This window comes from Panthera onca, chromosome B4 (genome assembly GCF_046562875.1).
Source record: "Panthera onca isolate mPanOnc1 chromosome B4, mPanOnc1 haplotype 2, whole genome shotgun sequence".
NCBI lineage: Eukaryota > Metazoa > Chordata > Mammalia > Carnivora > Felidae > Panthera > Panthera onca.
Genome location: NC_138345.1, coordinates 91,254,456 through 91,272,453, shown reverse-complemented (window position 1 = coordinate 91,272,453; position 17,998 = coordinate 91,254,456). Strand labels below are relative to the sequence as shown.

Genomic DNA, 17,998 nt, shown 5'->3' with positions numbered 1-17,998 from the left:
CTTTGCCAGTAAAGATGGATGAAGCCAGAGACTGCTTAGGCTGTGGCCAGACGTCAGATAGCACAGTGGGTAATAGCACAGCCTCTGGAATACAACTTCCTCATTCAGATTCTAGTTCTGTCACTTACAGCTAAGAAACCTTGGGTAGGTTATTGAACTTCAGGTAATTTCTACTCTCCAGTAAAATGGGGATAGTAGTAATTTAACCCATGTCTTTCAGGATGAAAAGAAAAAAGTTGTGGTCATCTTTAAGTATTCAAAAGTTGTTTGTTTGTTTTTTTTAATTTTTTTTTTTTAACGTTTGTTTATTATTGAGAGACAGAGAGACAAAGAGCGTGAGCAGGGGAGGTAAAGAGAGAGGGGGAGACACAGAATCTGAAGCAGGCTCCAGGCTCTGAGCTGTCAGCACAGAACCCGACGCGGGGCTTGAACTCACAAACTGCGAGATCATGACCTGAGCCGGAGTTGGTCGCTTAACCAACTGAGCCACCCAGGCACCCCTAAGTATTCAAAAGTTTTAAAACACCCATTTCCCTTTTTTTCCACTTTACCCTTTTTGATCTTTGGAATTTGGGATGAAGTCTTCATTTATATATCTCATCGTAAAAAGTACAGACATTCTGGAGTGCCTGGCTATTTCGGTCCACAGAGCATGTGACTCTTGATATCAGGGTCATGAGTTCAAGCCCCACACTGGGCATAGAGCTTACTTAAAAAAAAAAAAAAAAAAATTACATTCTTATATCTGCTATAGAGACAGATACACTTCTTATCCTGCCCTTTACCATCCCTTGAGCAAATCACTTACCCTCCCTGAGCTTTACCTTTCTTATTTGTTAAATGGAGTTGATACCTAATGCGTGTTTGTGTTTGTGTATTTGCCTTTTGAGGCCGACCTTTGGGACACATTCAGTGCTAATACATGTTCATTCCATTTTTGTCCTAGTTCTGTCACCTTAATATATCTTGTAACAACCTTCTGCTTACATAGGAATTTTTGTATCAAGTGGCTCGCATGGTGGGACCATATAATTTGTTACCCATTTCCATCATAATGACAAAGATAGTATCATTCACCCTTTCCCCTTTGTTACATAGAAAGTCAGATGGCCACAGAGGATTGCATTGTATGAAGACAGAATAAACTCTTCTTCCTAATGCTTGCTAAATGGAGAAAAATGTCAGCAAAAACTGATACACTACATATGTCTTTAGTGTTGTTGTTATGGTGATTTTTAAAAAAGGTTGAGGGGCGCCTGGGTGGCTCAGTCGGTTAAGCGGCCGACTTCAGCCCAGGTCATGATCTCGTGGTCCGTGAGTTCGAGCCCCACGTCGGGTTCTGTGCTGACAGCTCAGAGCCTGGAGCCTGTTTCAGATTCTGTGTCTCCCTCTCTCTGACCCTCCCCCATTCATGCTCTGTCTCTCTCTGTCTCAAAAATAAATAAACATTAAGAAAAAATTTTTTTAAATAAATAAAAAAGGTTGAGTATAAGTAGTGTTTATTTTTCTTCTTAGTAAGTTTTCCTGTCCTATTTGAATACCACAGTTAATATTCCTTTTATCCAAACAGTAAACAAAGTCAACGAACAAATACTTATTAAGCACCTATAATATACAAGATACTGTGTCGGGACAAAAATGAATAAAAAATGGCCCCAGCTCCAGTGATTTTCTTATCAGGTCCATGACCAAGGAAATATAGCTTTTCCAATTATCTTACGATCAATACAGTAGTAGGAAGCTTTACTTTCCTCATTTACTAGTCCCAACTATCGCCGTAAATGCAGCCATCATAGATGGAAATTTGATTTAGCAGGAATGTTTTCTGGTCTTTTGTCTCTGTAGGTCAATTCCAACAAAATCCTAAGGATAGACGTTTCTCCTTCCATAGTGACTTTCATCTTTTGGAGAACATCTTTTACTACACTAAAAGTGTGCAGAAACAGATGTTACTCTCTGACTCATAAAATGTTCCTGATCCATTCTAAAAGTTTCTGCTCCCTGCCCTCATGGGCTTTGTAGTTCCATCATAGAACAATTAACTCATGAATATATGGCCTGAAAAGATACAGGTTGACATCCTGTATTTTAAGATCCTTTCAACTAACTTCTCGAAGCCTTACTTTACTCCCCTGTCAAATGAGATCCATTCTTTCACTCAAAAATGTCTTTTTTGCGCAAATTGAGCCCTAAAGCCTACATTTCTCTGCCTCACAAGAGTTTAAGCACCTTGAGGACAGAGAGCAGAAGAAAACAAATCAAGGGAGGCTTGCAGCTGGTATCTGAAGGTAAGGATTCTGGAATTTTTTACATCTTCTTTAATACCTAGCCAAAAGGGCCTTGTACACTGTAGCTCCCAAAGACAAAAACAGAAAAGGTGCGTAAAGGCCCCAAAAGCCATGACCTGCATTTGGCAGAGTGACTACCAGTGACTTGACATTTTTCAGGGGAAAAACTCATTTTTTTATAGTCAAAATTAAGCTTGTATTATTTGAAACTAGAATCTTGAATCATTCTTTCCATACAGAATTTCAACAGGGAAATATAAAAGATGAATGGTTTAGCATGCTTTCAAATGAAGGTTCTGTGTATATTTAAATAATTCATTGCCTCTTGGAGAAGGTAAACATCTCTGGATGAAAATAGGTGCAGTGTGTGTTTGCCACGTGCTTTTAAGGAGAGTGTCATTTATAAACTAGTTTCTTTTTGATTTTTATAAGGTAGTGTAAGTATATTGTGTTAGATCCAGTTTCATAATTAACCTAGTCCTTTTCCAAATGTTTTTACATTGTAGCTCTTCCAGAAATTGACTTTCATATAAAAATCACGTTTGAATGTTCACTTTGAGTTGAAGCTTTGAAGCCAATATTATGACTCAAGATTATAATCAGAGGGTTTAGAACTACCAGTCATTGAAGACAAAGCTGAGTAGAATCCAAGTTTATTGTTACCAGGGAGCAGTTATGAAGTATAGGAATCTGTATTATCATCTACTTCAGGAATATTTTGATGATGCCAGTCTGCTAACTCTGTGACAGGCCGGTCATCATGCACGTTAGGCTGCCCGCTATTTGTGTCATTGAGGCTTGCGAGTTCTGTGTGCTGCGATCACTGCAGCCAGAGCCATACCTTTTATGCGTCTTGTCAACCTCCCAAGAATTTCCTAATAATTCAAAACAAATATTTGCATATGGGATATTTTCATTTTGGAACGGAGCCTCCTCAATTAGACCAAAATACAGCCATGCATGCGACCGACAACTTTTGTTTCTAGGAAATGGTACATGAGTAGAGAGAATTTAATTGTGCATGCTAATATACACACTTGCCATAAAGGATAAATCACTTGCATACTGTATTCTGCTTCAGAGAGTAGATTAAACATTTCTTTAAAGACCGTATTCAGCGGGGCGCCTGGGTGGCTCAGTCGGTTAAGCGTCCGACTTCGGCTCAGGTCATGATCTCACGGTCCGTGAGTTCGAGCCCCGCGTCAGGCTCTGTGCTGACAGCTCGGAGCCTGGAGCCTGCTTCAGATACTGTGTCTCCCTCTCTCTCTGCTCCTCCCCTGTTCATGCTCTGTCTCTCTCTGTCTCAAAAATAAATAAACGTTAAAAAAAAAATTTTTTTTTAAAATAAATAAAGACCGTATTCAGCAAATGATTGTTGAGTCCCTACTACCTGTGAGTCTTTGGTAATATTATGGTACAAAGCAGATTTAGTTCCTACCTACCCTTTTGGAACTTACCGTTTAGCGGGGAAAAATACAGGAATCACATAACGACAAAAGGAGATCAATAGTTCTAAACTGTGATGATTTATGTCAGAGTTTCACAAGCTACTGTCATTTTGGGCCAGATAATTCTTTGTTGTGGGGAGCCATCTTGTATTTTGGGAGTTGTTCAACGGCATCCCTGTCCTTTATCTGCCAACAGCAACCCGCCTCACAATAGTAACAATCAAAAGTGTCTCCAGCTGTTGTCATATGTCCTCAGGAAGGGGGAGCAAAATCACCCCAGTTGAGAAGAACTCCTTTATACAAAGGATAAATGCAAGGTATTTTGAGAACAGGTAACAGGGAAACTGGCAAGGCTTTCTGAGAAGTGACATGGTAACATTTGTACTAAACTCTGATGGGGCATTAACTAGACTAGAGCATGGAGACAGAAAAGGACATGGAGAGGAGGGGGAAATGAGAAATCGAACAAGTGATTTTAGGGTTCTTTCTGAAGTCCAGTTCTCTATACATGTTAGTTATCCTGGCAAGTTCCTCAAGGGAAGGGCCACCATTCTGCTCCTGTCTGAACCCCCTGCATTCACTCAGGGCTGGGTACATAGAGGCATTCAAGGAATTTTTGTTGAAGTCATACTCTGTACCAATCTAACAGGCACAATGCTAAGCACTAGGAGATATAAATATGACCAAGCCATGCTCTCTGCTATCTGTGACCTCACAAGCTATTAAGAGCAGAGTAATGAAGCAAGTAATCCTTCTGGAATGGGGATGGGGGGAGGTGAGGCGGGGAGGGGCTGGAGGAAGGAGAGAGAGCCTTCCCTAAAGAGGTGGCATTTAAAGAATAGTGGAGAACAGTCAGGTGCCAGGTGGAAATGCATTTTCCCAGCTGCTCCAGGCAGAGCTGGCTGCTTCCTCCTCAGTGCTCATTTTGTGGTTTGTCGGTGTTTCCATCATTGGCCTTAGAGCTTCAGAGCACAACTAGATCTAAATGGGCAAATGTTGGAATAGATAGATAGATAGATCGATAGATAGATAGATAAGATGTCTATATGTATATCTATGTCTATTTATCTACGTATCTATCAGGAGGTGCTAATAAAGGGAGAAATGTCTGCTAATTAGGCAAAGACATCACTTGTTCCCTGTAGTAACAGGATCCATCCCTCTCTGACTACCGTGGAGTCCTGATACAGTCACTTTGACACTGAGAAGACATGTGCTTGACACATGCAAGATATTCAGTAGATTTTGTGGCCGTTTCTTGAACAATAAGCAATTGAACTGATATTTTCATTTTGTTCTACATATAGAGATCTGATGATTGAAGAAGAGTCAGGAAAACCATTTAGGAGTCTGTTAGTTCAAGAGAGAGATTTGGTGGACTTGGTCGTTGTGCTAAATTTCTGGGTTGCAGTCTCCTTTCTAGTACAGAAACATAACGTCCTAAAGATTAGACACTGATCTCTGCCACAAAGAAACCATCTGATGAAGACCAAAAGTGATACAGTGTCAGGTGTCAAGCTGTCCTAAGTGATGACAAAGAACATCTAAGTTATTCTTTATCAAAGGAAAGAGTTCAGCTGTCCTAATGTTCTGTAAGACAGATAATGGCTTAGCAGCCAGTGGCAGGTTGAGCAAGAGCCTGATCTGGAAGCACCTGTGGTTAGAAAATGGGAAGGCACAGTGTGCAATGACATTTGGAGCTTAATGTCCATGCACATGAATTACTTGGACCAGGCAGAGACGGTCAGAGAGTGCAAGGGTATGAATCCTGGCAAAACAGCATCCATGCCAATTCCCTGGGTATCCCAGTTCAGTGCCCTTTCTTTTTGCCACCTGCAGAGTCATCTCCGTAGAAAAAAGCAGTGCGCTCTCTTTTCAGGATTCTGTGCTCATTTCCAGAACTGCGAAACATGGATTTGTGACACTTTTTAATTGAAACAGTGGGCTTTCTCAGCTTCCGCAGCTCGCCAGAGAGGGAGCTAGCACGTGAGACACTGGCAGAAAGGACAACAGAAATAGGGACAAGGCAGATTTATTAGGACAAACTGTAACCAAATATTTTGAGGATAGGGGCTATCCAGCTATTCCTAGCTTCTGCTGGCTTATATTCAAAATATTTAAGAAATTTACTTTTGATTTTCTTTATAAAAAATTATTTATTTATGTATACATATTTGGTATACATCTCTGTAGGTATAAGTGTACATATGTATAACATATATTTTGTCCGAACACAATATAGATGCACTTTAGAGATACATTAATTTGTAATTGAACTTCTGACTCTTAGCCTTTGGTTTTAAAGATAAATACACTTTTAACGTGCTCTTGAGACTGATGTGCCTGCCCTTTGTCTTTGTCTGGAGCCACCGTCCCCAGAGATAGGGCCGGTTCCTGGTCTTCATTTGAATCCCAGCATGTGTGGCCTTTGCCTCCCCAGAGAGGCATTCCCTCCCCCATGGTGCCTCCTTCCTTCCACTCAGGACTCGCAGTATCTGAAATCTTTAGTAGGCATGAAATAAATATTTGTTGAACCCGATATGGAAGATACTTGCAAATCTCTCTACATACTCTTTATGCTACTGATATATATGGCAAACTTCTTATCTATATAATCCCTGACTCCTCAAATTTGATAGGTTATCTTAAAATTATTCCCTTTTAGAAACTCCATTTAAAATATATGTTTGCAAAACTTGTCCACCTCAGTGACTTTTTCCATTAAACCCTAACAGTTATAAAACTATATATTGCCTCAAACTCCAAGGTTAACTCCATCCTTTTGAATTTCTTCATTTTATGCTTATTGTCAGCAGGTAATTGTATAAAAAAATCACTAATACCAATTATAGTTTCTTTACATAATAATAGTTCAAATGAATGCATGTCAATCTAAATTTATAAATATTTGTATTACTTTATTGAGTCCCTTTGAAAATTAGTGATTTGTAACATTATAAATACACAAAAACAATTTCATTAGACCTACTGGTCATCAGTTCATATGGGAAAGCACATATGTGAAAATCTGTTTATTTGTAAATAAGATGCATGAGCCAGATCAGAGAGTCAGTTCAGTTTGGGCAAAACATAATGTAAGCTATCCGTAGTGAGAAGCTAATAGAAATATAAAAGCCAGGATTTGAACTATATTGGTTAACAAAAAATGAAGCTAATATAATATATGTGATTTAGAGATGACCATACATCTGGTCATTTGAAAGCCTATCTTCAAATGGCAGATTAGTAGGTATAGGGTCATGACAGATGTTAACATGTGCCCTCTCCTCCCTGGGACCTTCCTGCCTGTGTGTTAAAGAATGACATCACAAGTTACCACCTACACCAAACTTAGTTTTCTGGAAAGGGATCTGAAATACGTGATCCAAAAGTAAAATGTAGTCTTGCCTGGGTTTTCATTTGCATTTGGCTTTTAAACATGGCAAAAACCAATAATGGGTTTTCACTTTGAGCTATTTCTAAATGTTATATTGGAAATTAGCTGCAAATGTTACATTCTCTGGAACAAGTTAAATTGGAAATGCTGTCCGTGGTAAATGAAATATACCCCCAAGCATTCTTAACTATGAATGAGAATCCTGGAAGAAAAATGTACTTCTCATGTAACTTTTAAAGATTTACTGCATTATATGAGAAATTTCACATGGGGAAATCCAAATAATAACTGCTGTCTTTCCTTACAGATATATTAAAGAGGGCAAGAGGTATAAAAATGGATGTATGTGCTATTAACCATCAGCCTAGTACTTGCTGCAGAGAATAATTTTGATTCTTTACTGTATGTCCTTAGCATAAATGATTATTTTACATGCTTTATTTCTCTAATACATTCAGAGAGAATCAATAAATTATATTTATTATTCAGATGCAAGAGACGTTTTGCAGTCTATCCAGTGGTAAATTTCTAATATATCCATCTTTCCTTAAAATGTTACTTTACTTCTAATTTTTTTCTCTCTTTTAAGGAGATTAACTCTTAGCTTTAACTTTATGCACTTTATGTACTTTAACTTAAAGTTGTAAGTCATCTTGTTGTATATTTTTGTACTTTCTGGAATGAGATGTTTTGTTTAATTATTCAAACGAAGGTAATGGTACTGACCTCTGTGCAACTGTAGCCCGATGAGTGAGCAAATATGAATACAGAAAAAGAGGAGCCATTGTAATAATTTATTTTCTTACAAAATATTTTTACTATCCCAAATCAAAGAATGATTTAACTTGCATGGTATTGAACAAATCTTTAAATTTTTTTTTTATTTTTTTATTACATTTATTTATTTTTGAGAGAGAGAGTGAGACAAAGTGAGAATGTGCAAGGGGCAGAGAGAGAGGGAGACACAGAACCCGAAGCAGGCTCCAGGCTCTGAGCTGTCAGAGATGGTAAAGAACCCGATGCGGAGCTCGAACCCACAAACTGTGAGATCATGACCTGAGCCGAAGTCGGACACCTAACTGACTGCGCAACACAGACGCCCCTAAAAAAATGTGATGTTATATTTGAGAGAGAGAAAGAAAGAGCACAAGCAGGGGAGGGGCAGAGAGATGGAGACAGAATCTGAAGCGGGCTCCAGGCTCCTAGCTGTCAGCACAGGGCCCAACGCAGGGCTCCAACTCAAAAGCAGTGAGATCATGACCTGAGCCGAAGTCGGACGCCCAACCAACTGAGCCACCCAGGCGCCCCAGTATTGAACAAACTTTTTTATTTTTTTTTAATTTTTTTTTTAACGTTTATTTATTTTTGAGACAGAGAGAGACAGAGCATGAATGGGGGAGGGTCAGAGAGAGGGAGACACGGAATCTGAAACAGGCTCCAGGCTCTGAGCTGTCAGCACAGAGCCCGACGCGGGGCTCGAACTCACGGACCACGAGATCATGACCTGAGCCGAAGTTGGCCGCTTAACCGACTGAGCCACCCAGGCGCCCCTGAGCAAACTTTTTTAAATGGGAAAAACATTGGCTTCTTAAGGGTAAAAGTTATATTTCTATTATCTAACACAGCGTCTGGCACCTTGAAAGCGCATTTGAATAAATAGTTGAACAAATGAATGAATGAAGGAGGAAGGAACGAAGGAAGGAAGGAAGGAAGGAAGGAAGGAAGGAAGGGGAGGATGGAAGGACAGAGGAGCTCTGTTTAAAGAGATACCTTGCTGCATAATAATAATAATGTGGCTGAAGATTAGTTTTACTCAAGACAACCAAAAGATAAGAAAATAGTTCAAATATCCCTCAAAGTGGTAAGCAGTGGTACTACCTACCAGCTGAAGTTCAAAAAAGAATATAAAGGTCACTTTAGCTAGTTATTTGAATACCTTGATAAAATTAAAAACAAAGAGGTATCAGAAACCAGGTAAGAAATTTTGTTTTTAGTCCTGAAAATAATATGGTTCTTCTGTGCTTCTGCTTCCAGCAGCTGAGCCTCCAGAAGGGATGAGGAAGTGAGCTCAGGTTCTGAGAGACGGAGTAAAAGGAGTGAAGGGTTGATGGGTACATGAACACCAGTTAGGAAACTTGGGGCTCCTACAAGGTACATCGGACCGTAAATCTGAGGAGACCACGAGCCAAGTTTAGAATACTATAAATATCATGAACTTGACCATCCTTCTAAGTCTGAAATGCTCCAGTGTATATTGTTTCACGTTTACTTGGAACTTGTCACAACCAAGAGATGGCACAGGCTGACCAACTCTAAATGGACTCAGGTCCAGTTAGTAGCTGTGTGACCCAGGGCAAGTTACTTAACGTCTCTCTGCTCTTACTTCATTCCCTGAAAACAGCAGATAATACCTACCTCATCAGGCTATTGGAAAGGTTAAATGAATTAATATTTGTAAAGTACTTAGAACAGTGCCTTGATTAAAGGTTTGTTTTAGATAAACTTCAAAGAGAAGAAATTGTTGAGAAAAACAGGGAAATTTATGGTATATCTTTGAATTTGATGCCTCCTCATGAAAAGATTTCTTTACTGCTAGAAACAGAACACTGGGTTGGCAAAGCTGTTGGTCTGGCTTATTCTTTCATTCATCAGATATTTACTGAGCATCTACTGTTTGCCAGGAATTACTCTAGGTACTAAGGATATAATGATCCAAATGAATTTTAGATATCGTCACCGTCTTCAGGGAATTTATGATCTAGAGGGTGAATGAGCTAAATAAATAATAATTCTGTATAGTAAACCCTGTGATAAACACCATATGGGGTGCCGTAGGATCTCAAAGCTAACACATCAACCCCCTGGCCAGATGGATACTGGTAGGAAAAGGGGGCAGAACATGGGATAGCTCCTAGAAGAAGTGGTGACTGGGTTAAGACTTGAAGGATGAGTAGAAGTGAGACAGGTAAGAGGACCTATATAGAATATTCCAGAGCACAGGGAGTTCAGGATTACTAAAGTTAGATGGTAAGGGTGAGATGAGGCTAAAGAAGGAGGCAGGGATCAGATCATGAAGGAAAACCAGTGCCATGCAGTTTGAACCTTAAAGGCAATTGGGAGCCAATATGAAGTCACCCATACATCTTTTGCCTTTTCTTTCTTTAGAATTTATGTGGGAATCAATAAATAAATAAACTTACTGTAGGTGACCTGTAGAAGAATACCGCTGAAAAGGGTATCAGAGACTAATAATCGGATGGAGTCACTGCAATGATTTCTTGGGTATGCCATCAAAAGCAACAGACCTCAAAAGCAAAATAGATAAATTAGACTTCATCAAAATTAAAACCTTTTGTGCATCAGAGGACACTGTAACAGAGTGATAGGCAACCCACAGAATGGGAGAAAATGTTTGCAAATCATATACTGATAAAAGATTAATATATTCCAAAATATGGAAAGAGTTCCTATAACTCAAGAACAATAACAATAAAAACCAAACCAATTCCAAAATGGACAAAGGGTCTGAATGGATATGTCTCCAAAGAAAATACACAAATGGTCAAAAGCATAAGAAAAGATACTCAACATTAGTAATCATTAGGGAAATGATATTAAAAGGACAATGAGATATCACCTCATACCCATTAGGATGGCTATTATTCAAAAACAAAAACAAAAAAAAACAATGGAAATTATAAGTTTCAAATATTGGCAAGGATGTGGAGGAATTGGAAGTCTTTTGCATTATTAGTGGGAATATAAAATGGTGTAGTCACTGTGGAGAATACTTTGAGTTCCTCAAAAAGCAAAACAGAGAATTACCATATGATCCAGCAATTTCACTCCTAGGTGTATATCCAAAAGAATTGAAAACAAGAACTTGAAAAGATACTTGTACATGAATGTTAATAGCAGTGTTATTCACAATAAGAAACAGGTGGACACAGCCCAAATGTCCATCAACAGATGAACAGATAAACAAAATGCAGTATATACGTACAAGGAAGTATTATTCAACTGCAAGAAGGAATGAAATTAGGACAATATGGTTTTTGTGGGTTTTTTTTTAACGTTTATTTATTTTTGAGACACAGAGAGACAAAGCATGAATGGGGGAGGGTCAGAGAGAAGGAGACACAGAATCTGAAACAGGCTCGAGGCTGTCAGCACAGAGCCTGATGTGGGGCTCGAACTCACAGACTGCGAGATCATGACCTGAGCCGAAGTTGGCCGCTTAACCAACTGAGCCACCCAGGCGCCCCAGGACAATATGTTAAAACACAGGTGAACCATGAAGACATTATGCTAAGTGACATAAGCCAGACATAAAGGGACAAATACTGTGTGATTCCACTTATCTGAGGTACACAGAGTAGGCAAATTCATAAAGACAGAAACTAGAATGGAGGTCACTAAGGGCTGAGGGAAGAGTAGAATGGGAAGGTAGTGTTTAATGTGTTACAGACTTTCAGTTTTACAAGACGAAAAGAGTTATGGACAGGGATGGTGGTGTTAGTTGTTCCACATTATAAATGTATTTAAGACCACTAAACTGTATACTGAAAAATGAGTAAGGTGGTAAATTTCATGTTATGTGTATTTTACGACAATATCAAAAAACCTTTAATGGGATGGCTAATGCCTGCAATTTATAAAACGTTTTCCCAAAGACAGAACTTTTCTAAATACAATAACCTCTTTGAATTTTTATATCACTCACTATCCACTCGCTACCTTTGGTACTTTTGGAGTGTGTAAATTTGAGCCAGTTAGAGATGTTTTGAGTGAATAACTTCATGCTCTAGCTCCCAAACTTCAAAGGAACATCTACAACCCAACTCTTAATTTGTGGTGAGGAAGAAGCCCCTTATGCCACTCTCCCCAGCCGTAGAGTCAAAGAAGCTTTAGGTGAGTGGTGGCGGAAGACAGTCGGGGAAAGACCAAAAAGTTTTGAAAGCTCTGGTCTGCAACATCATGACGGTCTTATTGTTGTTCTCGCGCTTAAGAAAGGCACAATATCCTCAGAGAGCAATTACCTAGAGTATGAGATCAATCTTGCTGGCTTCTTAATTGTTTATTGTTCTTTGAACATCTCTAATTGTTAACATCTGTCTGATGTTGAGGTGCAATGTCCAGAAGGTTAGAGCGAAGCTTTCCCAGCTTTTCAGGGTAGCCTTCCCAGGAATTTGAATCAAAGGAAAATCAATTCCTTGCTCAACTCATGGTTCAAAATTATATTGGCCTTTTGGGTACAGGGAATTGAGGATCCTGGGTGGTGACAATGAGTCAATGTGTCTTTGTAACTAACACTGAACCTATTTTTGAGAGCTCCCTCAGCACACCATTGGCATAGACTGTCAAAATACCCTTAGTCCCTGGGTGGTTACTCTACAGGGGAACTGAATGCCTCATTTTTGTAAAGACTAGTAGGGCACCATTACGTGCAGATATCCTTGAGGCTCTGTGGAGCATAGAGCTCAGAATTTGTGCAGTCATGAACTGGGTTTGAGTCCCTGCTCCACTATCTGTGCAAACTTGAGCAGGTAGCTAAATGCCTTTGAGCTCTGATCTCTATATACTGTATATATTACAGGGATGATAATATCAGCTAATCAAATGGAAAAATGGATGTAAAGTTGCACTAAAATTGTAACGCGTTTTCTAAATAAGAGTTGTTTCTATTAGCAGTTTTGTAAGAGGCACTAATGTCAACCCCAAACAATGAATTACTTTTATTTCTCTTTCAACAACCAAAACTGTATAGGAGTAAGCTAGTATTATTTAATCTCATTCTTTTCTCCCCCCCCCCCGCCCCCCACATGTAGATTTCTCTCCAGATGTTTGCTTTTTCATTGGAGGATAAAATCAGGCAGACAGTTTGTAGTCACCTGCTTTTTGTAACCATTTTGAGAGGGTTGTGGCTTCATAATTATCCTCAAATCTTTTTTGTTTTAATCTTCTTTTGGTTTTCTTGGACAAAGCAGGTAAAAATGAAAAAGTTTAATGTTTTGGCCATTTTATAGTCTTTATTGATTTCACTGTCAGTGTTCATTTATTGCTCTTCTATTAGTCGATACGCGGCAAACGTTAGAAGCTTGCTCCCTCTTCTTTTTGAAGTGGGTGTTGAGTACAAATACTGTGAACTGCTATTTTTGTCAAAGATGCCACCAGGAAGAAAGCAAAGGACCCTTGATGTGTACTCTTGATTCAGGGAGATCAAGGAAAACCACCCATAATGGCTCTCTACTTATATCTGCTTTCTCCTAGTCCTGTGTGTCCTTTCTTTGTCTCATTTCATTTGTTTTGTAATTTAAATTTTAGTTAAAATGCCGTGCAATATTGGTTTCAGGAGTAGAATTCAGCGGTTCATCACTTACGTACAAAACCCAGTGCCCATCACAAGTGCCCTCCACCCATCACCCATCTAGCCCATCCCCCCACCCATGTCTGTCCATTAACCCTCAACTTGTTCTCTTGCGGTTTGTTTCCCTCTCATTTTCCCCCCTTCCCATATGTCCATCTGTTTTGTTTCTCAAACTCCACATATGAGTGAAATCATATGGTATTTGTCTTTCTCTGACTTATTTTGCTTAGCATAACACATTCTATTTCCATCCACGTCATTGCAAACGCAAGGTTTCATTCTTCTTAATGGCTGGATAATATATATACATATGATTGAATATATCACATCTTCTCTCAATGTGTCATTTTAAAATTGTGAATTGTGAACATTATAAGTCCATTTAAACATACGTTATGTAAGTAAGCTTTTGGTTGCTTTTTAAAAGAGAAATATGACTCTTACATATTAGTACTGCTTGTCCTATGGCTTCTGAACTGTTTCTCTATTCACAGTGTTTCCTTTCATTTTAAATGTGCATTTTAGTTTATGTTACTGTCTTCTATCTTGATATGGAAATCTTGGGTTCTTTCTGTATGTTAATTATCCAGGCAAGGCCTCAAATAACTGCAATAACAACAGACTTGGAGGAAATGCCCTTTATCCTTATATCTGAGTATTTTAAATATCACTTGGTCATACCTGCCTGAACATTGTTGTTCAGAGCAATAGAGTAATAGGAGTTTTAACTTCATAGTATTAGAACCCTGTAATAAAAATAAAATAAGTAGATTTTTAACTTACCTTACCAAAATGATACGTGGTAGCTACTGAACATCACATTTTTGTCTTCTACTCCAGATGATGGTGGTGCTTGTCTTTTTTCAGCTGGTCTCCATCTAATAAGTTTTAGTCCCTAATTGTTTTACAAGTATGACATTTAATCAATGCTAATTCTCAAGAAACTTAATTCGCTAATGCATTAGTGGATCTTTAGAAGTGTTTCATTATGCACATGCATTCATGAAATGTCTTTAATGCTTATCTTCTGGAATTTATTAGATTCTTCCTTGGCAAAGAAAGCTGCCAGAGAAAAATTTAAGTGTATTCAATAATATAGACACAATATGTTCTAGAAAACCAGAAATTGTAACATTTTAATCAATTATAATTTTGTGTTTTGGTTGGTTTTTTTTTTTTTTTTTTTTTTTTTTTTTGAGGAGGTAAATAGGTAGATTCTGGTTTAACCAGATGACTTGAAATACAAAACATAAAAAAGGCGTGTAATGAAAAACTTCACTCTCTTCCATGCCCTCCAACCAACCAGGTCCCACCACTACATACACAAAATGAAAATCATGCTTATTGGCTTCTTAGAATTCCTCCAGATGTTCTTTATGCAAATACAAGCAAATATAAATTCATATTCATAACTTTCCTTTTTAAAACAAAATATAGCATTCTGTGCACACTGTTCTGTATGCTGCTTTTTTCACTGAAAAAAGATATCTTGGAGATCTTTCCGTATTTATCATTCTTTATAGCTGCATGACAGTTTTTTGTATGGCTACACCCTGCTTTATTTAACCATTCCCTCATTTGTAAATATGTAAGTTGTTTCTAGTCTTTATTTATGAACATTTTAATTGTTTCCAATATTTTGCTATTATGAAATTACTATAATGAATATCCCTTTACATATATTATTTTATCCATGTGTAAGTGTATCTGTAAGATAAATCACATTAATGGAAATCTGGGTCAGAGGGTATATGCATTTATAATGTTGATATATATTGTCAAATTGACCTCTTCAAAGGTTATACCGATTCATATTTCCACCTACAGTGTGTGACAGTTTCTGTTTCCCCACAGCCTCACCAATATGTATGTTATCCAACTTCGAGGATTTTGCTAATCTGGGAAGTGAAAAATATGGTATTGCCTATGGCTTTAATTTGCATTTCTTATGAGTAAGTTTGAACATCTTTTACTATACTTTATGTATACTTATGTATACTTTAAGTATACTTATGTATACTTACTATACATCTTTTACTTTTACTATATCCTTTTCTGTGAATTTCTGTTAATATCACAGGCCCATTTTTCTACTGGCTTTTGGTTATAGGGTGTTAAAATCAAATGTATGTAAATATCCCAGATTTGGGCAAATCTTAGACACTGATCTCTAACCAAAACCAATCTATCTGTGGCCTGTCACACTTGGAATATGTCCGCTCTGAGTAGAAAAGTGGGATAGCCAAGTCATCCCTGGAACTTCCATTTTCTTTGGGAAATGATTCTAATTAATATTGACAGAAATAAAAAGAGAATGTGATGAAGCATTCGTATTGCTCAATTAATTCATGTGATGATTCAAGTACCCTGATGTCATTAGCTTTGATTAAACATCATTCTTGTAAAAACAGCTAAGAACTAAAGCTTATTAGATGGCTAATGTCATTTAAAAAAGATGAATAGAATCACCAATGTAGCAATTTACAAGCATTTTTTTCTCTCTGGCTAGGTGAAGGAAAGAGCCAGATCTGAGATGGGGTCTCCTTGAATAATTAAGCAGACTTATCTCTCAGTTCCACTGTAGAGCTGGTTTCGGAAGTTGGAAGGCACCTCAGACTGTACATCCCTACCCTGTCCCCCCCCCCCCACACACACACACCCTCCTACCTATTCCTTATCAAATTGTTCCCTCTTGATATTGAACTCTTGAGGAGACAACTCTGGTTTCATTTCTCCTCTGACTTACTCTTCAGCACCCAGTAGACCTTTCAAAACACCCATACAGCCACTCACTTTCCCCCTGAGAATCAGAGAGTGAGTGGGTTGAGAGAGATGCAGTCACATAGGGTACTTTTACCTGTTTGCTGGGTTGGTTTTCAAGTTCTGCGATACAAATGTTCCATCCTTCCTTCACTTTTTGTACACCTGATTTTAGCTGCCTTTTGAGGATAATGTCCCCCCGACCCCGCCATCTTGTTACTCGTTTCCTGGATTGTTTTTCAAGTTCTGAGACACAAACTTTCCATCCTTCTTTCACTTTTTGTACACCTGATTTTAGCCATCTTTTGAGGATAATGTCTCCCCCAACCCCCGCCATCCTCTCCCCACACCTCTTGCTTACGGTTGAAGTGAAGGGTAGAAAGAAAAGAAAATCAGATATACAAGGCCTGTCATAGGTACAAAGAAGGCCACTCGGCTCAGGTCTCACATTTATAAAGAACCTCAAATTTAGATTTTTGCCATTATTTGCATATACGTGTCCCAGAGATTCATGGGCAACATTGCAAGGAGTAGGTGTTCCTCGTACAGTTTTACAATGTATGTCCCTGCAGTAGATCACAGAGCTCTAAATGCGTGAAGGATAAACATATTTCATAAATCCTATAACTATGTGGCACTCTTTGGAGTTTAATATGTCAATTTGTTCAATATAAATATTTAAAATATTCCATAATTTGGGTAACCTTATTTCATAATTTTATTACTGGGAAAAAAAAACCAATTGTCTCAAAAATTTAAAGTAGTATAGGCCTCTCTCAACTTCTGTGAAATCCCCAGGCACTCAAAAGAACTGAATTATATACATCATTGTGTCTCGTAACTAAAGCCACCCAGATAATGAGATGCAGCTATAAGGATTTTTGGAAGTGATGTTTATGGACATTTATGGAGAGAAACTAAGTGTCTTCTGGCCATATTTCTAGAAATGTGTCATTCAGTGGTCCCTGAAAAAGGTGTCCTAAATTCTAATGCAAGCATGCTTTTAATTAAAAGGTTACCATTTATTATGAACTCTAGTATATTCACTTAAGATCAATCAAATTTATGATTCAAAGTCATACTTTTACTGGTGCATAGTGGGTGTGCATTTTGATGCTGAACTTGGGTTTCTTTGTGTTTTCAGTGAGTTCTATACAATTGCTCATGTGTAATATGTAAGGAACAGCCCGCTGTATTTGATGCTCCAGTGGTGACCTGGCCAGGCCCGACTCACCCTCTCTCTTAGTTTGTGAACTGTTAGTGGCTCACCGCCCCTCTCTGATCCTCAGAACATTGTAAAACAAGGAGGTAGCCCTTTAATTTCTAAGGTCCTTCCCAGTTCTTAAACCCTATGGCCAGGAGCATGGTTTCGTTATTTTAAATTTTTATAAAGGATTTTAGTTGCTATGTGTGACTTTATTATATGGTATGTCTATACATCAGTACATATGTATGTTGGTCAGGAATGTAGTCAAAATATTCATTCAACAAATACCTACTGTGTGCTAAGACATATAGACAGTATATACAAGGCTCCTGCTCACACGTGGTTCATAGTCTGGGGGAGGACACAGACACTAGACGAGTAAATAAATAGCCATTGCTAATAGTTTTAGGTGTTGGAAAGGAAATAAAAATAAGTTAATGGATAGACCGTGGCTTGGGAAGAGAGGGCCAAATTGGGAAAGGATGCCCAAGGATGAGGAGATGGCATTTTAGCAAGATCAGAATAATAAGG

The 17,998-nt window shown here is 38.3% G+C and overlaps 1 protein-coding gene across 10 annotated transcripts in view; it reads left to right on the top strand.

Annotated features, from left to right (window-relative positions):
* The window catches only part of GRIP1 (glutamate receptor interacting protein 1), a 691,569-nt gene that overhangs the window by 460,536 nt on the left and 213,035 nt on the right, over positions 1–17,998 (top strand). Inside the window, exon 1 of one of the 10 annotated variants that reach the window (XM_081796207.1) lies at positions 15,434–15,452. The exons of the other annotated variants lie outside the window; for them this stretch is intronic. Coding sequence (XP_081652333.1) covers positions 15,449–15,452 — 4 coding nt within the window. The 5' untranslated portion in view covers positions 15,434–15,448. Of the gene's footprint in view, positions 1–15,433; positions 15,453–17,998 lie in introns of those variants that run through there. 10 annotated transcript variants of the gene reach the window in all.